At 47.0% G+C, this 25,140-nt stretch overlaps 2 protein-coding genes across 2 annotated transcripts; both read right to left on the reverse strand.

The window, feature by feature from the left end:
* Positions 1-823: 823 nt before the first annotated feature.
* On the reverse strand, positions 824-10,936 carry LOC309572726 (killer cell lectin-like receptor subfamily B member 1B allele B; the record flags this gene model as incomplete). The annotated part of the gene is made up of 8 exons (XM_082281163.1): positions 824-974; positions 1,521-1,630; positions 2,263-2,405; positions 2,972-3,031; positions 4,472-4,567; positions 7,994-8,059; positions 9,323-9,421; positions 10,855-10,936. 8 exons carry the CDS (start codon positions 10,934-10,936, stop codon positions 824-826), a joined length of 807 nt encoding a protein of 268 aa, XP_082137289.1.
* Positions 10,937-13,163: 2,227 nt separating this feature from the next.
* On the reverse strand, positions 13,164-19,745 carry LOC309572727 (C-type lectin domain family 5 member A-like; the record flags this gene model as incomplete). The annotated part of the gene is made up of 6 exons (XM_082281164.1): positions 13,164-13,464; positions 14,012-14,121; positions 14,749-14,891; positions 15,458-15,517; positions 17,607-17,675; positions 19,664-19,745. 6 exons carry the CDS (start codon positions 19,743-19,745, stop codon positions 13,314-13,316), a joined length of 615 nt encoding a protein of 204 aa, XP_082137290.1. The 3' UTR covers positions 13,164-13,313.
* Positions 19,746-25,140: the final 5,395 nt, after the last annotated feature.

Consider the following 25,140-nt stretch of genomic DNA (forward strand, 5'->3'; position numbering starts at 1 on the left):
GCTCCTTCACAGGTCACTGTGGGTTTCATTGTCCTCTTTTCTGCCCACTTCAGCTTCTGCTGGGACTCTGTTCTTCAGGCCTTGCTGGTCTCTGCTGGGCTCCATCCTCTCGTGCCCTTCCCAAGCAGATCCTAAATCTGACACTCCTTCCCTGCCCTACACAGGACTGGGGCTGATTTTATGCCCAGAGCTGTGCTGCTGTAGGAGCCTTTCCCTTGTGCTGATTCCCATTCCCCCCACAGGCTCTGGGATCCTGTGTGCTCTTGGAACAGACAGTCAGGGGCAGGGGAAGGTTTATCCACACCCACACCTGACTTGTCCTGTCCATCCTGGCCATGAGACCTGGCAATGGTGTGGGGTTGCCCTTCCCTACAGGATCCAACCGGAAATCAGTGCTGCCCTTCCCTTGTGGCTGCAGGCGAGGCCAGGCTGTGGCCAGGCTGGGAAGGGTCTCCTTGTGCCCAGGCAGGGCTGGGAACACAGGGCTGTGGATGGATGTGTCTGGGAGAGACAGGATCTCTTTGGGATCACCCCGTCCCCAGGCTGGACTCCTCGCCCCTGGCAGTGCCTGCCTTGAAGTGCCAACTCTGGCACGAGGCTGTCCCAGATCCTCCTGTGTGCCAGTGCCAGCTCCTCCAGGGGGGATCCATCCAGGCTCAGACAGCATCGGGGAAAGGGTGGGCTGAGCTCGGCCACGTGTCTGGAGGGAGGCTGCAGGAGTCCCTGGGAGCAGAGATTGGGCAGCTAAAGAGAAATGAGACACATCCCATCCACATTTCCTACAGGAAACCGGGGATAACATTCTAGCCTGGACCCCTTGTTTTTAGCTCTCCTTCTGAAGCCTGGCTGAAACTGTTGCAGCTTTTTCACACATATTTTGTGTTGTTGAGGATCCATAACAAGGTGCAATTTCTACTTGACCAAATCCAATGACCGTGCAGAGATAGTCGCGATGTTTTCCAGTTATATTAAACCTGAACAGGGGAAAAAAGTCAGATTTGATCACATTCCTGACATGCAGTAAAAGGCAGAGTGGCACCTGGCCTGGCTGCTAAGCTGTGTCACTGAGATCAGGAACTGCCTTGCTGTAATCTCCTTCCTATTCCTCACTTTTGTTCCCCACATCTCCACAAAAATTTCTGGGCAATGCTTTCCCATCCAGAGACCTTCCCTGCTTTGGTCCCCTCCAGCCAATGGTGCTGACATCACCCTCTCTCTTGTCCTTGCCTCCTGGCTCCTTCCTTTCCCCAGGGAACTGCATCCAGTCAGATCCTTCCTTCCCCAGCAGAACTACAGCTGCGTCCTCTCCTGCCACCCTGATGGGACAGGCCTGTGTCCCATGGCACTGAAAGGCTCCCTTTCCTTGGCACAGGCATGTGCTGAAGCACCTGGATCTCAAGGAATCAGCTTCCCCCAAACCACAGTCCCTGCTCCCCCTTGGGCGCTCTGCTCTTTGCTCTGCCTTTGGGTTTTCCCGTTCCCAGACATTGCATGGCAGGGACTTGCTGGAATGAGCTCACATGGCTGGGTCAAGTTCCACGTTGTTGGGCCACTTCCACTTCTTCTCCTCTTCAGATAATCTGAGACCCAGTAAGTAATAATTATATCTTGATCGTGAGTGAAGGTAACTCTGGAAAGAAATCCAGCAATGGGAATACATGAAAATGACATTTTCTTCACCAGAGGCACAGAAAGCTCAGTGCTAAACAGCCAGCACAGAGAGTGAAGCGTGCACCCAGCCACAGCACCTCTTCCCACAGCTCCAGAGGATGGATTTCTCCATTTTGGAGGCCCCCTATGAATATAACAAATGTAATGACACACCTGTGGTGCCATTGCTGGTGTAATTTGTAGTTTAACAGGTGTGACTGGATACCTGGGGACACTTTCCTGTTCTGATGGGGGTGGCAAAGCCTTTTCAGGTTTTGTCAGAGTCATGGCTCTCACCAAGAAGTGTCTGTTCAACCTCCCTGGCCTGTGTGCTAAAGCCCTGTGAAACCCCAGCCAGCAGGGCAGGGAGTTTGCTCCTTCCCATGGGATCAGGCCTGGGCACAGAAGCTTCCAGGGGCAGGACTCCAAGCTCCAGGAGGCCTCTCCCTGAGCAGGCCTTTGTTCCCATTGCCAGGACTGGGGTGTCCATGGCTGGCAGCAGGTCCCAGAGCCCAAGGACATGTGGCAGGAGCTGGCACAAGTGTCACTGCTCAGCCCTCGGCCAGGCAGCTCCAGCCCCCCAGGCAGCTGCCCCAGGGATTTGGGTCTCACCAGCTCTTCCGTGCTGTCAATGATCACCAGCTCTGAGCCCATGGCAGCGCATTCATCCCTGGAGGCATTCCAGTCCTTCACTTTCATCTCTGGAGAAAAGAAGTAGCATCTTCTCCCATGTTTTTCCCATTTTCGGGGGCAGCCTGCATGAGGGAAGAACAGGTGTGGAAAATCCACGTTCACACTGCCCAGAGGATGCCACGACAAAAAAGAGGTCAGAGAGGCAGTCACAGCCACAGAAGTGCCTGTGTGCCCCTGCTGAGAATTGTCACTGGAGCTCCAGGGATCCCCCACAGGCTCTGGAGCTGAAAGCAGCCCAGAATCACCAGGCAGGAGGCAGCCAGACAGAGCAGCACAGCAAACACGACTCAGCCTTTCCCATCTTTGCTCAGCATCTCCTAAACAGCAAAATGGAATTGCACTGAGGTCAAAGGCTGGGAATGGAGGGCCTTGGAAAAGCAGCACAGGCACATTGTCCATCCTGCTCCCTGCAGTGCCACGGTACCAGAGGGATTGTTCTTCCTGTGCCTTCCCCTGAGCTCATCCTGGGAGTGTCCAGGGTAAGGTTTGTATTCCTGAGATAGCAGAGGCTTTCTTTCTTTGCTTCCCTTCTGAACAAAATCCAGACACAGCCCCGTTCCTGTCCCCCTTAACCGTCAATCCCACCGGCTTCTGGAAAGCCCCTTTGGAATGATGGAGGATCACCTACTTAGTTCCTCCTCAGGGATGGTTGTTGTTGAGTCCTCTTGGCTGCCTGCAGTTGCACCATCTGGAAATAAGAACGCAATTTCTGCTTGCAGGGAATGACCACTGTGCCACACACTGTCAGAGCTCTGCTGGACCTCTCTGACCCCCCATCACCCAACACAGAATGCAAACTCTGTCTCTTTGCTCATGATTCTGCTATAAAAATCTTAAAATGGTCAGGCCAGGTTGCACTGAGTAAAAGGCAATGCTTTTATTCATTTAAACAAGTTATATCCTAGTACCAGTGGATTTGGCATAAGAAGACCTTATGGACAATTCACATTAAACTAAAACTTAGAAGAAACTCCTCAAAATGGCAACAGTTTTTATTTGGAGCACAAGTGAAACCTGTGTGCTCTTAAGTTTAGAAGCCCCCTTGATTTAGTTTCTCCAGTTTGATCTAGATGGCAAGTTTCTTAGTAGATTTTTTCAGGTCACTGAGGTGGTACTGAACCCACAAAGGAGCTATAACTAAAGCCAGGCCTGGATCCAAGCCTAAGAGCTCCTCTTTCAATGTTAGACTTAAAGCTGCACTGAATGCTAATTACACCTTGTTACTTTGTGCTGGTTTAGAATTTGGCCCATCCTTTGGTGTTTGACATTTTATAAGTATCAGAGCTCTGTCAGATATCTGTCCTTAACTCTCTGCCTTGAAAAAGAAGAGTAAATTGGCTCCCCCAGCCCAATGTTTTAAGTTCCATGGATCAAAGGCTTTGCCTTGTCTTCCCCATGTGCATCTCTGAGCAGTAGCAAACTCTGGGACCTGAGAGTGACTGGCTGTGGAAGCTTCTCAAGCTTTCTCAGCTATCAAAGGATGGAAAGAAGAAACATCTGAAATTTAAAAATGATTCCTTGAAAACAATCAAAGGAAGTAGCAAATGGGTATTTTCTTTTCTGGTAGTGATAAGAGGGCTTTTTTCTACAACATATCATTTATCAGTTTATGTAGCTTAAAAATTGTTACAAACTCAGTGCAGAGACTGAGCACAAGGTTTTTATTTAAATAAGCTGCAAATAAATGCCTTTTAATTCTGAATTCAGTGCTTCTTTCAAATGATCTTTAATTCATAATTATTTTAAGATTTTTGGTGTCACATCTTGGTGTCATAGGACAACATCATCACCTTGAAATATTCTCAAGGATTGCAATCATATAACCAATAAGCATTATTTGATCTTTACTGGTTTCTTCAAAACATTTGTACAATAAATTCCTTAGTGTTTGAACCTTGTCAGTTTCCAATTTTGTTGTGGCTTTTTTTTCTGCTGGAATTTTGAACTTTCAAACCACTTGGCTTTTTTACAGATTTCCTCCTACAGCCATGGTTGGCTAAATACTGCTGTCTTTGGCCTTCACAGCAGACTTCTGTTCCTCCTGGCTTTGGATGTCATGGCCTGGACCTCAGTCAGTGGGAGAGAATCACAAATTAACTGCTGGTGTTACAGTTTTAGCAGGACTTACACAGGAGTGTCCAACACAGTGTTAGGGCCAGTACAGCCACAACCAGGACAGCAGCCAGCACAGCAAGGAGTCTTCTGGAACAACGACGGCTTTTACCTACAGAGGGACAGAAAAATAAAGATGTGGGGAGCAGCTGGAAAAAAGAACCCTTTCCTCTGCATTCCAGGATGCCTTTTCAGGCTCACACTGGGAATCTGGGGCCTTCCAGGTTTCCATGCTGGAGCCAGGCTGAATATCCTGGTGCTTCCCTGCTAGCTCTGGACCCCTGTGCTCAGGGAACTGAACAGATCCCAACCTGCCATGGGTTTGGGGAGAGGTGAAAAGGTAGAGAGTCATCATTCAGGAAGCTGGATTGGTCCATTCTGTTTCAGGAAGTGCAGAAGGTGCTTAATATGCAAAAATTTCAGCTGGAATAGTTCAGCCTAAACAAGACAAGTCCTTGGCTTTCCAGGTTTGTAATTCCCACAGGATTAATGCTTTCCTAGAGCAGAAGGTGGCAGCTCTGTGGACATTGTGCTGGCAATAATTGTGGGGGACACATCCTATCTCTCAGCAGTGATTCCCAGTTGAAGATGCCAGCTTTATTTGGCTTTGGTGCCGATGGCAGATTGAATCTCCCAGGAGCAGCCCCGTCCCAGCCTGATGTGCTGGTCAGCACCAGGCTCAGGGGGAGCCAGCACTGCCCAAGCAGCCCAGAGGGCAAAGCCCGTCCTGGGGACACCAAACAGCTTCAGCAGCCCCTGGGAGAGGGGATCATCCTGCTGGTCTCAGCGTTGTGTGGGATCTCCTGAAGCCCTGGGGGCAGCTCTGGGCCTGTTGGGATTGGACCCCAGCTGGCAAATAATCCCCATAAAGCCACTGGCTCTCTGCCCCCTCCATGGGATGGGGAGAGGAGAAGGGAGATGGGGAAGGGTAAAAGTGGGAAAACTCCTGGGCTGGGATAAACATTGTCAGTTTTCAATTAGGTTTTGGCTTTTTTTTCTTTTGGAATTTTAAACTTTCAAACCACTCAACTCTCCTACACATTTCTGCTTACAGTCATGGTTGGCTAAAAATTGCTGCCCTTTGCCTTCAAACCAGACTTCTGTTCCTCCTGGCCTTGGATGTCCTGACCTGGACATCAGTCAGTAGGAAAGAGTCACAAATTAATTGCTGTTATTACTTCACAGCACTTACATGGGAGTATCTGACACACAACAGTGAGCAGGAGCAGGATTATCCCAGTAACCAGGACAGCAACTCGTGTTCTGGAACAACATCTTTTTCCTAGAGAGAGACAGAAAAAAATAAACATTAGGGGAAGAGCTGGAAAAAGTCCCTTTCCCCTGCATTCCAGGATGCCTTTTCAGGCTCCCACTGGGACTCTGGAGCCTTCCAGATCTGCAGGCTGGAGCCAGGCTGAATGTCCTGGTGCTTCCCCACTGGCTCTGGATCCCTGTGCTCAGGATCCTGATCCCAACCTGCCAAGGGTTTGAGGAGATGTGAAGAGCAGGAGAGTCTTCCTAGCCCTGGATTGCACAAGGACACACAGAGGGTGGGTGGGTAAGAGAAGGAGCTGCCTGAAGGAGAGGGGGCTCAGTAAAGAGGAGCTCAAAAGGGCTGCTCAGAGACAATGGGATCCAGGCAGGATGGTTGGCTCTGCAGGAAACATTCAGCAGAGAAGGTCATGGTAGAGAAGCTGAATTAATCCCTTGTGTCAGGATTGACTCAGTAAGAACTGGGCAGATCTTTCAGTTCAGGGCAGTTCCTTGTGAGGAGCCGCAAGAACTGGAAGACATATGGCCTAAATATAACATGGATATACTAACAAATCCCAAGGGATATCTGCTGGGAGATAGCTGGATTGCTAAGGCTGTTTTTTAATCTCACTCTTAGAGCTCTCTTTCTACCCAGGCACTAGGAGGTAACAGATCTAACGTGAATTCAAAGTTAAGAAAATAAAAAGAAAGTTCTAGTGGATCTCTGGGCACATCAGCTCTTCTGTCCTGAGCACACATCCACAGAACAGTTTAGGTTTGAATTGACCTTTTCACATCCCCGAGTCCAAAACCCTCCTCAGGTGTTGACCAGAGCAGGGTGTCCAGGACCATGCACAGGCAGGCTTTGAATAGCTCTGGGATGGTGACTCTACAGACCCTGACATGAGGAATTCCCTAAGTGAAATCTCAGGAAATCTCTGAGGGAAATGTGAGAGTCTTGCATGTGAAACTATGACAAGAAGGTATCATCAATGCCCTCTCTCTTCTTCCTCATCTCCTGCTATTCCCTTTTCACTGCTGGTCCCTGATTGTCTCATTCAGTTCACATCCATACACAAATGGGGAAAATGGTTAAAATCTGGAAGCCTGAAAACTGCAGATCATGCTAAATGTGGAGGTGTAACATAGTTATGTAGGAAATACAAGCCAGCAGGGAAGGATGTACGTAGACAAGTGTAAAGTTGAAAGATGTGGGTACAAAGTAAGACATAGGATGTTCCATGTTTATGAAACACTCAAAGCCATCCTGATGTCCAGCACTGAGCCCCCTTGGTTCTATCTCCACACAGAGATAAGGTTTTCTGTCAGTTTAAGTGCGATCTGCTGGCTTATGGAATTAATGTCAGTACTTTGTGAACACTGCATTGGACCCACTGTCAAAGTAAAAAAAGCAAATTAGAAGAAGAATAGAGATGGCAAAAGGATGCCACGACAAAAGAGAGGTCAGAGAGGCAGTCACAGCCACAGAAGTGCCTGTGTGCCCCTGCTGAGAATTGTCACGGGAGCTCCAGGGATCCCCCACAGGCTCTGGAGCTGATACCAGCCCAGAATCACCAGGCAGGAGGCAGCCAGACAGAGCAGCACAGCAAACACGACCCAGCCTTTCCCATCTTTGCTCAGGGCACACAGAGAAATGCTCAGGGCACAAAAGCAGCTCTCAGATTCCTGAAGTCTGATTTGCCTGCTGCAGAATTGGCCAGGCTACTGAAAGCACCAACATTTGTGTGCATTGCAGGGCAGTGGGAGGAGCAGAGAGAGGGAGCTGGAAAGGGGGATGAGATTCAGGGACACAGGGCCTGCAGGAGAAAAGTTGGTTGGGGATCCAGCAGCTCCTAAGGAGCAGCATGGAATTGCACTGAGGTGAAAGGCTGGGAATGGAGGGGCATTGGGAGAGCAGCACAGGCACATTGTCCATCCTGCCCCCTGCAGTGCTGGGGTACCAGAGGGATTGTTCCTCCTGTCCCTTCCCCAGCCTCAGACTGCTCTGCTCTGGCAGCAGAGGGGCATCAGTTCTTCCCTGTGGAACAGGAATGCAGAGCTGAGCCAGCACTGGTTCCAAAGGAGGTGCAAATGCAAACCCTCCATGGGCTGCAGAGCTCATCCTGGGAGTGTCCAGGGTAAGGTTTGTATTCCTGACATGGCAGAGGGGGTGTTCGTTTTCCTTCTGAACAAAATCCTGACACGGCCCCTTTTCTGTCCCCCTTAACAGTCAATTCCACAGGCTTCTGGAAACCTCCTTTTGCAATGACAGACAATTGCCTACCTGGTTCCCCTTCGTGGCTGGGTGGTAATTTTGTTGAGTTCTGTTGGCTGCCTGCAGTTGCACCATCTGGAAATAAGAATACGGTTTTTACTTGCAAGGAATGATCACTGTGCCACACACTGCCAGAGCTCTGCTGGACCTCTCTGACCCCCCATCACCCAACACAGAATGCAAACTCTGCCTCTTTGTTCATCCATTGCAAACAACCCTCAAAGCTGCAGCACACACCAAGGAGTCGCTTTCCAAAGGGCCAAACTCTGGAACTGACCCAGAATTGCTCCAACCCTTCTCAGAGCAGAGGTGAATGTGAGGCACAGCACACACAGAACCACAGCAGTGATAGACAAATGACAACTACTCCAGATTTTGTGCTCTATTAAATGCAGCTAATTTCACCTCCTTAGGTTGTCTTGGTTTATTATTTGTTTTTTAATTTGTTTTTTCTCTGGTATTTTGCATTTTATACACATCAGAGCACCATCAGATATGTTCCCTATACTCTTTGCCTTGAAAAACAAAAAGCAATTACCTCACCTAAGCTTATGTTTTATGCCAAATGCATTAAAGGTTTTTGGCATTTTTTCACCATGGGTAGCTCTGAGTAGTTGGGAAAGTCTGGGATTTGAGCATGACTGGTTGTGGAAACCTTTCAGACTTACTCAATTCTCAAAATATGGAAAGAGACAACAACATCTGAAATTTAAATTGATTCCTTGCAAACTTTCAAAGGAAGTACCACATGGCTCTAATGATTTTTTTTCCTGGAGATAAGAATGTTTTCTTTCTAGAGAATACAATGTGTCTTTCTAGGTAGCTCAGAGATTGTTATGAACTCAGTGATATCTATGCAGAGACTGAGCACAAGGCTTTTATTTCAGTAAGGTAACAAAAATTCCTTTAAGGTCTAACTTTGCTATCTCTTTCAAAGGAGCTTTTATTCCTAATTATTTTAAGATTTTTGGTGTCACACCTGGATGCCATGATAGAATATCATAATCTTGAAATAGTCTCAAGGATGCAATCATAATAAGGATAGACATTATCTGATCTTGACTTGTTTCTTCAAAACATTTGTATAATAAATTCTGCAGTGTTTGAACCTCGACAGTTTTCAACTGGGTTTTGGGTTTTTATCTGTTGGATTTTACAACTTCCAAACCACTTGGCTTTTTTACAGATTTTCTCTTACAGCTGCAGTTGGCTGAAAACTGCTGTCCTTGGCCTTCACAGCAGACTTCTGTTCCTCCTGCCTTTGTCATGGCCTGGGCATCAGTCAGTGGGAGAGAAACACAAATTACTTGCCAGTGTTACAATTTTAGCAGGACTTACTTGTGAGTGTCAGATACAGTGGTATGACCATTATGAGGATTATCACAACCAGGACAGCAAGCAGGACAGGAACTTGTGTTCTGGAACAACGGCTTTTACCTACAGAGGGACAGAAAAATAAAGATGTGGGGAGCAGCTGGAAAAAAGCCCCTTTTCTCTGCATTCCAAGATGCCTTTTCAGGCTCCCACTGGGACTCTGGAGCCTCCCAGATTTCCATGCTGGAGCCTTCCAGGTTTCCATGCTGGAGCCAGGCTGAATGTCCTGGTGCTTCCCCGCTAGGTCTGGACCCCTGTGCTCAGCGACCTGAACAGATCCCAACCTGCCAAAGGTTTGAGGAGAGGTGAAAAGCAGGAGAATCTTCCTAGCCCTGGATTGCACAAGGACACACAGAGGGTGGGTGGGTAAGAGAAGGAGCTGCCTGAAGGAGAGGGGGCTCAGTAAAGAGGAGCTCAAAAGGGCTGCTCAGAGACAATGGGATCCAGGCAGGAAACCAGTGTATTAAGCTCTTTTCTGAAAGATAGCAATAGTATCTGGGAAGATTTGTGCCTAAAATAAGGAAAGAGTTATTAGGCATTTCCCAGAAAGACACAAACAGAGAAACATTAAAAGGGTATTAGAAACTGTACAAAAACTTGGAATTATAATGAAACAACCTTGGGATCATGTGTCATCTATTGTGGTTCCCTGTCTAGTGAGCTGTGAATTCATCTATTGATAGAGGCGATAAACCCTGGGTTTTGGGGTGTTAAAAACTGCATCCTTAAGAAAAGAGATGCATCCGGTGCTTGTGTAAAAGACAAGCACTGGATGGCAAGAAATAATTTCTGTCAGAGTGAAAGGAAGGTTAGAAAGAAAGGGAAGAAAAATGAGAATGAAATACAGAGGCACACTGTATGAAGTGTGCTATTTTTTTAGAATGTACTTTGATGCAGATATTACAAAACCAGTGCAAAAGTTAACACAATAATTCTAAATTCATTAAAGAAAGATAAATCCTAGGTTAGAATTTTGCAAAGTCTTTGATCCTAAATCAGACTAAACCTGTCCATGAAACATTTCACACCTGTGCATTAAACAAGCAGTTTGTACAGACAGAGCAGGAGGAGCAGTCCCCAGGCAATGCCTGCTGTGCTCAGGGAGCGGGAGCAGCTGTGCAGGAGACTGCTGCAAACAGCAGCAACAGCTGCAGGAATCCCAGTCTGCTGGGGAACAGCAGGCCTGGGGCAGGAGCAATGGATGTTCAGCTCTGGAATAGTCTCCAAAATTGGAAAAACTACTCTTAATATCACACCACCAGAGGTGCTCCCTCACACTTGCACCTTAGCAAGAGAAAAGTAGACCTCACCACAACTCCCCTTTGTAAATATAAACAGCCCTGTCTGGACCCTCCACCTGCACATTTTCCCAGCCCCGGCCCTCACATTTCCCTCGTGTTCTTCGGGACTTTGATGCTCCAAGAAACATCTCTCAACGTATGTGGGGGAGAGACTGGAGAATGCAAAGAAAGCTCCACGCTCAGCAATGGACCTACCTGGGACATCAGGGACCTTCAGGATTCTGGGTCTGGTTGATTCAGGCAAGTTCAAGTCAGCATGAAGGACATTTTCTGCCATTCTTGTTCCACTCTCTTCTTTCATCCCTGTGCTCTTGTGACCCGGCTCTGGGCTGGGTGCAACTCAGAGCTCCCTCCCCTTTCTAGCCTTCAGGAGGAAGTTCTCAACTCTTCCGGTCATGCATAAACTTCTAATGAGAAGAGAAGTCTGTTTCTACTTCATCTTTTGATGGCAGAGGGTTTTACATCAGGAACATGAGGAAATGTAAGGTCATGGCCTCCGTGAGGTCACCTGTGTTGGGAGGTGGTTCTGACATTGGAAGAGTCTTGAGTTCCCAAAGTTTCACACCCCCACACACAGACACCTCTTTGTGTTTTGAAAAGTTTTATTCCATGCAATGGAAAGGGGAGGAATTGTACAGAGGCCCAGCAGGCACTCCAGGCAGCAGAGTGGAGCTCTCTGGGGGCACCCAGGCTACATTAGGAGAGCTGCCTTGCCCTTTGATCAATCTACAATGAAAAGAGGGCAGAGCACAGTGTTGCCATTCCCTGCGGGTCACTCTCATAAGTCTCACCAGCTCCTTCACGGGTCACTGTGGGTTTTGTTGTCTGCAGATGCTGAAAGCCTGATGCTTGATGAGAAATTTTCCAGCCTTCTGCCAGCATCCATGTCAAAGTTTGCTTTCACATGCACGCTTGCTGGGAACAGTGAGAGGTTTTTGTAAACTAGTATTTTTATCTTGCAGCTGCAATGTTGTTATGTTACTGCCTGGAGAAATATTTTGAAATGGGTGTTGTAGGGTTTAACCAATCATTCTAAGAGGTGGATGGTCAAAGGACCAATAACCTTATGCCATTCAAGCGAACCAGGTTACATAAACGAGTTTGGAAATTAATAAATAATTCCATTCCCTTCTTCTGGACTGGAGTTATGTTGCTATGCCCCAGCCCACTGTGGGGCTGGGGCAGCATGATGCCAATCAATGGATTGATGCCAATCAAATGCAGCCCATCCCCTGGATTGAGTCTCCCAAAGAGACAAAATCGGAGGGTGGGTCGTGGGGCGGCTCAGAAGCCGAAGCCGCACCCCCCGAGGGCACCACCCGGGTCCAAGCCGCCTCCCCCGGTTCGGGAAAGTTCTCGGTCACTCGGTTGTTCACTGGTTCTCTGTTATAACTCCTGCCTCTCTGTTTCCCCCAGTGGTTCTTGTTAAGTTGTATCCTCCCCTTGGCTTGTAACTCATTGGTTGGTTTCGCTTTGCACCGCAGTTTTCAAATTGCCTTTAAAACTGAGGACAAGCCTCGGGGGAGCATCCCATTGCATTCCATCCCTTCCCAGCTTGTTCCGGTTGCGAAACTTCTAACAATAAACCTGTTAGGAGCCAGACCAGAACAGCCTCTCTCTTCCTTTGAGCTAAAGTAAGCCGATCCCATTGGCTCCTGCCATGTTCCCTCTGCAATGAAGCCAGCTAGCCAGCCCAGCCAGCAGCACCTTTCCTGATGCCGAAGTCGCTTCAGCGATGCACAGAAGTAACGCAGTTGGACTCTCTGTGAGCGGGGGCTCGCCAGAGCTCGTGCATCGAGCACAAGAACTGCGTTACAGTTATGCCGCTCTTTTCGCCGTCCCCGGTACAACAGTGACAGTTGTCCTCTTTTCTGCCCACTTCAGCTTCTGCTGGGACTCTGTTCTTCAGGCCTTGCTGGTCTCTGCCGGGCTCCATCCTCTCGTGCCCTTCCCAAGCAGATCCTAAATCTGACACTCCTTCCCTGCCCTACACAGGACTGGGGCTGATTTTATGCCCAGAGCTGTGCTGCTGTAGGAGCCTTTCCCTTGTGCTGATTCCCATTCCCCCCACAGGCTCTGGGATCCTGTGTGCTCTTGGAACAGACAGTCAGGGGCAGGGGAAGGTTTATCCACACCCACACCTGACTTGTCCTGTCCATCCTGGCCATGAGACCTGGCAATGGTGTGGGGTTGCCCTTCCCTACAGGATCCAACCGGAAATCAGTGCTGCCCTTCCCTTGTGGCTGCAGGCGAGGCCAGGCTGTGGCCAGGCTGGGAAGAGTCTCCTTGTGCCCAGGCAGGGCTGGGAACACAGGGCTGTGGATGGATGTGTCTGGGAGAGACAGGATCTCTTTGGGATCACCCCGTCCCCAGGCTGGACTCCTCTCCCCTGGCAGTGCCTGCCTTGAAGTGCCAACTCTGGCACGAGGCTGTCCCAGATCCTCCTGTGTGCCAGTGCCAGCTCCTCCAGGGGGGATCCATCCAGGCTCAGACAGCATCGGGGAAAGGGTGGGCTGAGCTCGGCCACGTGTCTGGAGGGAGGCTGCAGGAGTCCCTGGGAGCAGAGATTGGGCAGCTAAAGAGAAATGAGACACATCCCATCCACATTTCCTACAGGAAACCGGGGATAACATTCTAGCCTGGACCCCTTGTTTTTAGCTCTCCTTCTGAAGCCTGGCTGAAACTGTTGCAGCTTTTTCACACATATTTTGTGTTGTTGAGGATCCATAACAAGGTGCAGTTTCTACTTGACCAAATCCAATGACCGTGCAGAGATAATCGCGATGTTTTCCAGTTATATTAAACCTGAACAGGGGAAAAAAAGTCAGATTTGATCACATTCCTGACATGCAGTAAAAGGCAGAGTGGCACCTGGCCTGGCTGCTAAGCTGTGTCACTGAGATCAGGAACTGCCTTGCTGGAATCTCCCTCCTATTCCTCACTTTTGTTCCCCACATCTCCACAAAAGTTTCTGGGCAATGCTTTCCCATCCAGAGACCTTCCCTGCTTTGGTCCCCTCCAGCCAATGGTGCTGACATCACCCTCTCTCTTGTCCTTGCCTCCTGGCTCCTTCCTTTCCCCAGGGAACTGCATCCAGTCAGATCCTTCCTTCCCCAGCAGAACTACAGCTGCGTCCTCTCCTGCCACCCTGATGGGACAGGCCTGTGTCCCATGGCACTGAAAGGCTCCCTTTCCTTGGCACAGGCATGTGCTGAAGCACCTGGATCTCAAGGAATCAGCTTCCCCCAAACCACAGTCCCTGCTCCCCCTTGGGCGCTCTGCTCTTTGCTCTGCCTTTGGGTTTTCCCGTTCCCAGACATTGCATGGCAGGGACTTGCTGGAATGAGCTCACATGGCTGGGTCAAGTTCCACGTTGTTGGGCCACTTCCACTTCTTCTCCTCTTCAGATAATCTGAGACCCAGTAAGTAATAATTATATCTTGATCGTGAGTGAAGGTAATTCTGGAAAGAAATCCAGCAAATACATGAAAATGACATTTTCTTCACCAGAGGCACAGAAAGCTCGGTGCTAAACAGCCAGCACAGAGAGTGAAGCGTGCACCCAGCCACAGCACCTCTTCCCACAGCTCCAGAGGATGGATTTCTCCATTTTGGAGGCCCCCTATGAATATAACAAATGTAATGACACACCTGTGGTGCCATTGCTGGTGTAATTTGTAGTTTAACAGGTGTGACTGGATACCTGGGGACACTTTCCTGTTCTGATGGGGGTGGCAAAGCCTTTTCAGGTTTTGTCAGAGTCATGGCTCTCACCAAGAAGTGTCTGTTCAACCTCCCTGGCCTGTGTGCTAAAGCCCTGTGAAACCCCAGCCAGCAGGGCAGGGAGTTTGCTCCTTCCCATGGGATCAGGCCTGGGCACAGAAGCTTCCAGGGGCAGGACTCCAAGCTCCAGGAGGCCTCTCCCTGAGCAGGCCTTTGTTCCCATTGCCAGGACTGGGGTGTCCATGGCTGGCAGCAGGTCCCAGAGCCCAAGGACATGTGGCAGGAGCTGGCACAAGTGTCACTGCTCAGCCCTCGGCCAGGCAGCTCCAGCCCCCCAGGCAGCTGCCCCAGGGATTTGGGTCTCACCAGCTCTTCCGTGCTGTCAATGATCACCAGCTCTGAGCCCATGGCAGCGCATTCATCCCTGGAGGCATTCCAGTCCTTCACTTTCATCTCTGGAGAAAAGAAGTAGCATCTTCTCCCATGTTTTTCCCATTTTCGGGGGCAGCCTGCATGAGGGAAGAACAGGTGTGGAAAATCCACGTTCACACTGCCCAGAGGATGCCACGACAAAAAAGAGGTCAGAGAGGCAGTCACAGCCACAGAAGTGCCTGTGTGCCCCTGCTGAGAATTGTCACTGGAGCTCCAGGGATCCCCCACAGGCTCTGGAGCTGATACCAGCCCAGAATCACCAGGCAGGAGGCAGCCAGACAGAGCAGCACAGCAAACACGACTCAGCCTTTCCCATCTTTGCTCAGCATCTCCTAAACAGCAAAATGGAATTGCACTGAGGTCAAAGGCTGGGAATGGAGGGCCTTGGAAAAGCAGCACAGGCACATTGTCCATCCTGCTCCCTGCAGTGCCACGGTACCAGAGGGATTGTTCTTCCTGTGCCTTCCCCTGAGCTCATCCTGGGAGTGTCCAGGGTAAGGTTTGTATTCCTGAGATAGCAGAGGCTTTCTTTCTTTGCTTCTCTTCTGAACAAAATCCAGACACAGCCCCGTTCCTGTCCCCCTTAACCATCAATCCCACCGGCTTCTGGAAAGCCCCTTTGGAATGATGGAGGATCACCTACTTAGTTCCTCCTCAGGGATGGTTGTTGTTGAGTCCTCTTGGCTGCCTGCAGTTGCACCATCTGGAAATAAGAACGCAATTTCTGCTTGCAGGGAATGACCACTGTGCCACACACTGTCAGAGCTCTGCTGGACCTCTCTGACCCCCCATCACCCAACACAGAATGCAAACTCTGTCTCTTTGCTCATGATTCTGCTATAAAAATCTTAAAATGGTCAGGCCAGGTTGCACTGAGTAAAAGGCAATGCTTTTATTCATTTAAACAAGTTATATCCTAGTACCAGTGGATTTGGCATAAGAAGACCTTATGGACAATTCACATTAAACTAAAACTTAGAAGAAACTCCTCAAAATGGCAACAGTTTTTATTTGGAGCACAAGTGAAAAATGTGTGCTCTTAAGTTTAGAAGCCCCCTTGATTTAGTTTCTCCAGTTTGATCTAGATGGCAAGTTTCTTAGTAGATTTTTTCAGGTCACTGAGGTGGTACTGAACCCACAAAGGAGCTATAACTAAAGCCAGGCCTGGATCCAAGCCTAAGAACTCCTCTTTCAATGTTAGACTTAAAGCTGCACTGAATGCTAATTACACCTTGTTACTTTGTGCTGGTTTAGAATTTGGCCCATCCTTTGGTGTTTGACATTTTATAAGTATCAGAGCTCTGTCAGATATCTGTCCTTAACTCTCTGCCTTGAAAAAGAAGAGCAAATTGGCTCCCCCAGCCCAATGTTTTAAGTTCCATGGATCAAAGGCTTTGCCTTGTCTTCCCCATGTGCATCTCTGAGCAGTAGCAAACTCTGGGACCTGAGAGTGACTGGCTGTGGAAGCTTCTCAAGCTTTCTCAGCTACCAAAGGATGGAAAGAAGAAACATCTGAAATTTAAAAATGATTCCTTGAAAACAATCAAAGGAAGTAGCAAATGGGTATTTTCTTTTCTGGTAGTGATAAGAGGGCTTTTTTCTACAACATATCATTTATCAGTTTATGTAGCTTAAAAATTGTTACAAACTCAGTGCAGAGACTGAGCACAAGGTTTTTATTTAAATAAGCTGCAAATAAATGCCTTTTAATTCTGAATTCAGTGCTTCTTTCAAATGATCTTTAATTCATAATTATTTTAAGATTTTTGGTGTCACATCTTGGTGTCATAAGACAACATCATCACCTTGAAATATTCTCAAGGATTGCAATCATATAACCAATAAGCATTATTTGATCTTTACTGGTTTCTTCAAAACATTTGTACAATAAATTCCTTAGTGTTTGAACCTTGTCAGTTTCCAATTTTGTTGTGGCTTTTTTTTCTGCTGGAATTTTGAACTTTCAAACCACTTGGCTTTTTCACAGATTTCCTCCTACAGCCATGGTTGGCTAAATACTGCTGTCTTTGGCCTTCACAGCAGACTTCTGTTCCTCCTGGCTTTGGATGTCATGGCCTGGACCTCAGTCAGTGGGAGAGAATCACAAATTAACTGCTGGTGTTACAGTTTTAGCAGGACTTACATAGGAGTGTCCAACACAGTGTTAGGGCCAGTACAGCCACAACCAGGACAGCAGCCAGCACAGCAAGGAGTCTTCTGGAACAACGACGGCTTTTACCTACAGAGGGACAGAAAAATAAAGATGTGGGGAGCAGCTGGAAAAAAGAACCCTTTCCTCTGCATTCCAGGATGCCTTTTCAGGCTCACACTGGGAATCTGGGGCCTTCCAGGTTTCCATGCTGGAGCCAGGCTGAATATCCTGGTGCTTCCCTGCTAGCTCTGGACCCCTGTGCTCAGGGAACTGAACAGATCCCAACCTGCCATGGGTTTGGGGAGAGGTGAAAAGGAGAGTCCTCCTAACAATCAGTGCCCACCCTCTGCTTCCCCATCTCCAGTGTTCATTTTTCACTGCTGCTGGGGACAGAAGGCTGGGCTCAGGGGTGTCTGGGTGTGCCCCCTGATATCCTTCTATTCCTTTGCCATGGAAACCAACAAGTGTTTAGAGGCACAGAATGCACCACCTCAGCTGCCCCTGCTCTGAGTGGAAAGCAGACAGTTGTGTCCTCCTGCCGCCTCATAGTTTTGTGTCACTGCATGTTTGGGACATTGGGATCAGCCCCTCTCCCCACCTTGTTTAAATTCCCATCACTTTATCAGACAGTTAAACTCACGAGATGATTCGAAGTTTGTTGTATCATTTGCATCTCGGGATTTCACTTTCACTTCTGCATAGGTACAACCTGAGCCAGGGAAAAAGAACAGAGCACAGAGAGAACTGAGAATCAACTTAAACAAAACAAAAATGACTGAAACTGTGAGAAATGCTGAGCACAGGACAATAACTGGTTTATGTGACTGTGTTTAACTACGCACAAATTATATTTTTCTCCATTACAGACACTGATCTGTGCTCTGTGGTGACCAGGGACAGGACCTGAGGGAACAGCTGGAGCTGTATCAGGGAGGTTTAGGTTGGATATCAGGGAAAGCTTCTCCCAGAGGGTGGTGGGGCACTGAACAGGCTCCCCAGGGAATGGTCACAGCCCCAAGGCTGCCAGAGCTCCAGGAGTGTTTGGACATGGCTCTCAGGGATGCACAGGTGGGTCTGTTGGGGTGTCTGTGCAGGGCCAGGAGCTGGACTGGATGATCCTGTGGGTCCCTTCAAGCTCAGGATATTCTGATTCCATGTTCCATGATGACACTTTCACCGTTGGAGCACTTGTTATAGGCAGGAACAGATCTGGTTTCTCTTCAGGGCAGACAATCCCAGAGGGGACAGGGGCACACACACACATTGCCAGTCCTGACAAAAGGGGAGGAAAGTGCCAAGGGTAGCCTAAGGTTGTTCATCCAGACAGGAACGGTGAGAATGACTAAAACATCAAAGCTTGAAAACTGCAGATTGTGCTAAATTTGGAGGGGTTTGAGATCTTATCACAGTTAACAAAATAACATAGAGAATAGTGAAATCTCTTCTAACATCTGCAGATAATAAATATAAACCATCAGGGAAGAAAACATACAGAAAGGAAAGAAAGGTCAGAGACTGGTAAAAAGTGGGTAGAAAGTCAAAAATAGGATGTTATGAAACGCTCAGAGTCATCATGATATACAACACTGAACTCCCTGGCTTCTATCACTGTGCAGAGCTGAGACAGAAGTCAGGGATTTGAGCTCTTTTCAGAAGACAAAGCCAATATCTGGGAAATCTTGTGCATAAATTAAGTGAACACACAGAAGAGTTGGTAGGGGTTTCCCTGAAAGGCACAAGCAGAGAAACATAAAAATGTTATTAGAAATCTATCAAAATTTTGAATAGGAATGCATGGGTTAATTTATAAGGAAAATGGAACTTGTAATCACATGGCATCCATTGTGTTCAACTGAGCTGTGAATTCATCTGTAGAAAGGGGTGAAAAAACCCTATTTCCTGGGGTGTTAATAACTCCACCCATCTGAAAAGGCATGCAGAGGACTTGCACTTTCCACAAAAGACAAGCACCGGATGGCAAGAAATCATTTCTGTCAGAGTGAAAGGAAGGTTAGAAAGAAAGGGAAGAAAAATGAGAATGAAATACAGAGGCACACTGTATGAAGTGTGCTATTTTTTTAGAATGTACTTTGATGCAGATATTACAAAACCAGTGCAAAAGTAACACAATAATTCTAAATTCATTAAAGAAAGATAAATCCTAGGTTAGAATTTTGCAAAGTCTTTGATCCTAAATCAGACTAAACCTGTCCATGAAACATTTCACACCTGTGCATTAAACAAGCAGTTTGTACAGACAGAGCAGGAGGAGCAGTCCCCAGGCAATGCCTGCTGTGCTCAGGGAGCGGGAGCAGCTGTGCAGGAGACTGCTGCAAACAGCAGCAACAGCTGCAGGAATCCCAGTCTGCTGGGGAACAGCAGGCCTGGGGCAGGAGCAATGGATGTTCAGCTCTGGAATAGTCTCCAAAATTGGAAAAACTACTCTTAATATCACACCACCAGAGGTGCTCCCTCACACTTGCACCTTAGCAAGAGAAAAGTAGACCTCACCACAACTCCCCTTTGTAAATATAAACAGCCCTGTCTGGACACTCCACCTGCACATTTTCCCAGCCCCGGCCCTCACATTTCCCTCGTGTTCTTCGGGACTTTGATGCTCCAAGAAACATCTCTCAACGTATGTGGGGGAGAGACTGGAGAATGCAAAGAAAGCTCCACACTCAGCAATGGACCTACCTGGGACATCAGGGACCTTCAGGATTCTGGATCTGGTTGATTCAGGCAAGTTCAAGTCAGCATAAAGGACATTTTCTGCCATTCTTGTTCCACTCTCTTCTTTCATCCCTGTGCTCTTGTGACCTGGCTCAGAGCTCCCTCCCCTTTCTAACCTTCAGGAGGAAGTTCTCAACTCTTCCGGTCATGCATAAACTTCTAATGAGAAGAGAAGTCTATTTCTACTTCATCTTTTGATGGCAGAGGGTTTTACATCAGGAACATAAGGAAATGTAAGGTCATGGCCTCCGTGAGGTCGCCTGTGTTGGGAAGTGGTTCTGGCATTGGAAGTGTCTTCCCTAAGTGAGTTCACAAAGCTTCACAGCCCCACACACAGACACCCCTGTGTGTTTTGCAAAGAAAAGTTTTATTCCATGCAATGGAAAGGGGAGGAATTGTACAGAGGCCCAGCAGGCACCTCAGGCAGCAGAGTGGAGCTCTCTGGGGGCACCCAGGGTCATCAGGAGACCAGCCCTGTGCACTCCAGAAGGCCGTGCTTCCAAAAGCATCTCTGGAACAGGACATATTCCCCTGATCCATCAGGAAATACCCTCAGCACTTCTGGAACAGGACCCTGCCATGCACTGGGGCAGGCCTATGGCAGTAGCTCTTGGGAAGCAGCACCAGGCTGCCCTGCTGTGTCCTGAGCAACGTGGGCTCTGTGCAGCTCACAGACATGGTCTGCCTCTCTGCAGGGAAATTCTGGTGGCAAATGGGGATACAGAAAGGGGGATTTGTCCAGGCTGTTTTGAGAAGTGCAAAAGGTGCTTAATATGCAAAGGCAGCAACTGGAATAGTGCAGCCTAAACAAGACAATCCCTTGGCTTTCCAGGTTTGTAATATCCCTCTGGGCAGCTGGGGTCCATTGTGTCTGCTCTCAACTCCTTGTGCACCCTCAGCCTCCTCCGTGGTGGGATGGGATGACAAGCAGAGGGCTCTGACTCTATTTAATCTCTGCTCAGCAAGTGTGGGAGACAAAGGAGTAGAAACTCCTGCAATTAAAGGAGGCTTTGATTTACAACCCTGGAAGAGACTAGGTCTGGCTTAATTGACAGAGATTTATAGACTAAGCAAAAGGACTACAAACTTGTGTTCCTATCATTATAAGTAAAATTGTACACTGGGTGTTTTGGTGAAGGGTTTTAAAATATAATAGTGTGATTTTATATAGTTGAAGTTAAGAATGTAGATGGTATAAGAGAGACATCTGTGTGTACGTGACATGAGAAGTTATTGGTCAAGATACAGCTGCATTGCAGTGAGAAGTGCCACAGGTGATAGGTCATAAATCTAAAACAAAGTGTCGTTTTAAGTGTCTATTGGATTAGAAAGTTAAAAATTACGATGTAACCCTAAATCTTGTGACTAGTCGCCATTACTTGGAGGTGTTGTAAAATCTCACACCTGGACTGATGCGTTTGTTATTTTAAACAATAAATTCGTGTAATTGCATAGTCCCATCCCTTAAAGTTATTTTCCTCCGACACGTGAAAGTGCGAGAAACGGACAAGCAAGAACTAAAACATCCCTGTGTTCTCAACATTGTTCCCAGCACAAATCCAAAATGTAGCCCATACCAGTTGCTATGAAGGAAATCAACTCTATCCCAAACAAAACCAGCCCAGGGCCCTGCAATTTAAGAAGGATGTGAAGGTCTCCTTGAATGGAGGTCCAGAGGAAGGGAACAAAGCTGGTGGAAGGGCTGAAAGGAATGTCCTGGGAGGAGTGGCTGAGGATCCTGGTTTGTCCAGTTTGGAGAAAAAGAGGCTGAGGGGTGACCTCTTTTCTCTCTGGGGTTCCCAGTACAGGAAGGACATAGAACTGTTGGAGAGAGTCCAGAGGAGGCCACCAAAGTGTTGAGAGGCTGGAGCAGCTCTGCTGTGAGGAAGGGCAGAGACAATGAGATTTTTCAGTCTGGAGAAGAGAAGCTTTGGGGTGATTTAATTGTGGCCTTGCAGTGCTTGAAGGGAACTACAAGAAAGATGGAGACAAACACTTTACAAGGGCCTGGAGTGACAGGACAAGGGGGAATGGCTTCACTCTGACAGAGAGCAGGTTTAGATTGGATATTGGGAAGAAATTGTTCCCTGTGAGGGTGGTGAGGCTCTGGCACAAGTTCCCCAAAGATGCTGTGGCTGCCCCATCCCTGGAAGTGTCCAAGGCCAGATTGGACGGGGCTCTGAGCAATCTGGGATAGTGGAAGGTGTCCCTGCCCATGACAGAGAAGGTGGAATGAGAAGATCCCAAGGTCACTTCCAACCCAAACCATTCCATGATTTTGTGATAACTATTCCTGTCTTTACAGCACTATAAAACATTCCTTTTCTGATTTAGAACAAACTATAGTAGAAAGTTGAGTGGTTTTCTAATAAAATAAATACCAATTCTGATTGAACCTATTTCTTCCACAGAGAGACAATTTTCTATTATGGAAATATCCTCTCAGGGCCATCAGATCTGGAACACCCTCTGCTGCCAACAGTAATGGCAGAGGCTTCTTCAGAGGGCCATTTATGTGTTCTGGTATTCTGTGCCTCACTTTCCATAATCACAGGCCCAGAGAAGCCAAGGAAACACCAGCTCTGTGAGAGAAAGAAGAGGAAATAAGCAGTTTCTGTGGTGGTTGATGACTCAGAAGTTTGTACTGCGGTCAAATGAAGATTTGCCCTTAGACCTGACAGGGAGATGTGTCCAGAAATTTTGTGACAGGCAGCTGAAGTACTGAGGCCTAAACAACAGGCCCTGACTAAGGTCTGAACAACAGACCCCAAGCCAAAGTTGGCCTCTAGAGGAACCTTACAAATGTTATATATATCTGTATCTATATCTATATCTATAGCATATCTATATCTATATCTATATCTATATCTTTGATCATTAATGAACCATTGTTATATGTGTTCATTAATTGGCAAAACATGTATTTACCTTTCTATATCTAGGAACTGGGTCTGGGCTAATTAGGGGGGTACAGGATCAAAGACAACTCCCTTGGTTCCTCCTTGAGCCCTGGCCAGGCTTTGAGAGAAATCCATCAGGGGAATGAAACTAGAAATTATGTCAGCTTGTTTAAGAGTATAAAAGCCGGGCTACTGTCACAGCAAAATCAGGAAGCCATTTCACGTCTCCACAAAGTGGAATGTGTTGAAAGGGATGTCACAGATCATCCAACCCCCTGCCACGGGCAGGGACACCTTCCCCTATCCCAGGTTGCTCAGAGCCCCAACCAACCTGGCCTTGGACACTTCCAGGCATGAGCAGCCACAGCTTCTCAGGGCAACCCGAAGTATTTTGTGATTTTTCAGCTCCACCAATTCTTTTTTTTTCACCCACAGTTTTTTTCTATTAGGGAATTGCATTGCTTATTTGCCAATTGTAACATGAACTGAGTGTAGGAAACATCCATCCAGTTCAATCAACTTTTTCAGTTTTTATTCCTGGCTTTCTGGAGTGACAAGCACATGATAGCACTAATCCCACAAATTTTGCCATAAAAATAGTGCCCCTCTTTCCTGTGGAATATTGCCTACGCTGATCAGCAGGTTCTGCTGTGTCTTGAGGGAGTGCTGTGTGGGCCCATGCTGTTTGTAGAAGGAAGGTGCAATACCACACTGAGTTGGTGCTTTTGAACTCCATTTGACAAGGATGGTGCAAATACCACAGGGGGAAGTTAAAGGCGACTCCAGCTCCCCTTGTAAATCCTTTTATGTGGTACTGGGATGCTGCATAACTTAATACTGGAGATAGCACACAGGGTAGTTTGTATTGTAATTTCTGTGCACTTAGCCACGCCTTTCAGCATTTAAATGTATACTCATTACTTCTCAGTGGTATTGTGTATTTCCCACAAAACTGTGACGGGGAGCAGTAAATACCTTCAGTAAATTAAAAATATTTTACTGTGGGTCTATAGGGGTGGGACAATGGCCTTGTATGTCTGTGTTAATATTTCTGTTGCAATTCATTAGCACCAGTCTGTGTTTGACTTCCTAAGCTCTAGCTAAGGGCATGGGTGATAGCCTTTTCCTAACAAATAACCCTCCACACTCCCACTTCACTCCTACTCTTGCCAGCTCTATTTCCATGTTCCAAGACCAGTCATGTCCATCTTTTGGCCTGTGCAACCCCAAACTCAGTGTGGCCATGACCAAGAGAGACAGACGAAGGGCGGATTTTTAACGTACCAGGGTCTTGTCCAATACTTACATTGTGCAGCCTCAGGTCAGAGGTGAAGAATCTTTTGGGGTCAGTTGAGTCAGATGGGTCTCTGTACCTCATCAAGAAAACAGAATTGGTAAAGATGTCATCACGAGATCCAAATTCAAAGACAAGTAGTCTGCAAATCAACTACCCTGAAAGAGATAAAATATTTAAAATGAAATATACATTATGAAAGAGGAATGCAGTAAGCACTTGGAAAAACAACCCTCCTTTGTGAAAGCAAGCCTTTTTTGCTGGTTTTTCACCCACTAGACAATACTCAGATAATGACTTTTTTCGTTGTAGTAAAAAGGAAAATTAAAACAAAAACCAAGGATGTGAGAGAGAGAGGCTTAGAAGGAAGATTTCAAATAGAAAGCTTCACTTAAATTCCATTTACAGTAACTAGGATGTCTTTCCCTCAAACTGTCTATTCCCTGGGTTCAGTGGATGTGCTTTACAGCCGAGCAAATGTGGATTTTCCTGGATTTAATGTGCTTGATTACTGTATCCAGACCTAAAATAATTGGGAGATATTTTCTGATATGTAAAAGATTTGAAAAAACCTGTAACTTTTGTGAGACCAAAATTATTTTTTAATATAAACAAAGAATTTCTGCTAGCAAGGAGGAAAAAAAACATGGTTAATGTTAAATCTATTTTCTGAAAATAAGGCAACGTTTAATACTTTTGAAATCAAACACTTCTGTTTTTCCTTTCAAAATGTTCTTTTATGAGAAATTAAATGCTTTGGGTTTACCCCAAATCACTATTTGAAAATAATTATTAAAAAAACAAGAATAAGTGTTTCTTCTATTTTTTCTTGCAGTGATTCACATCCTAGAGGTCCCTCTCTGGGTCATGATCCAAAGAAGATTTCAAAAGTGGGTATGACAAGAATCATTTTGCAACCAGCTGATGACCATAAGGAAGGCTTGCTAACTCGCTCCCTCCAAAGTTCACCCATTTTTAGAAAAATGTTGTGACATATTTTACGGAAAACATATTTTACTGTTGGGTGAAAGAGGAACTGAAAACAGCTGAACAAAATAAAACCACTGCAATTGGCAAACACTTCACTGGTATAAACTCTTTTTATTTCTGGATAACATTAAGCTGCCTATTTCTCTTTTGTAATTAAAGCAAAACAAAACAACAGCCTGTTTTTTATTTAGCAGCCTTGGTGGCAGTTTTCCTCTCTAAACTCCAGCTGCTATAACATCAGGCATCTATCTTTAGTG

The sequence above is a fragment of the Coloeus monedula genome, assembly GCF_965178545.1.
Source record: "Coloeus monedula genome assembly, chromosome: 4".
In the NCBI taxonomy this organism is placed as follows: domain Eukaryota; kingdom Metazoa; phylum Chordata; class Aves; order Passeriformes; family Corvidae; genus Coloeus; species Coloeus monedula.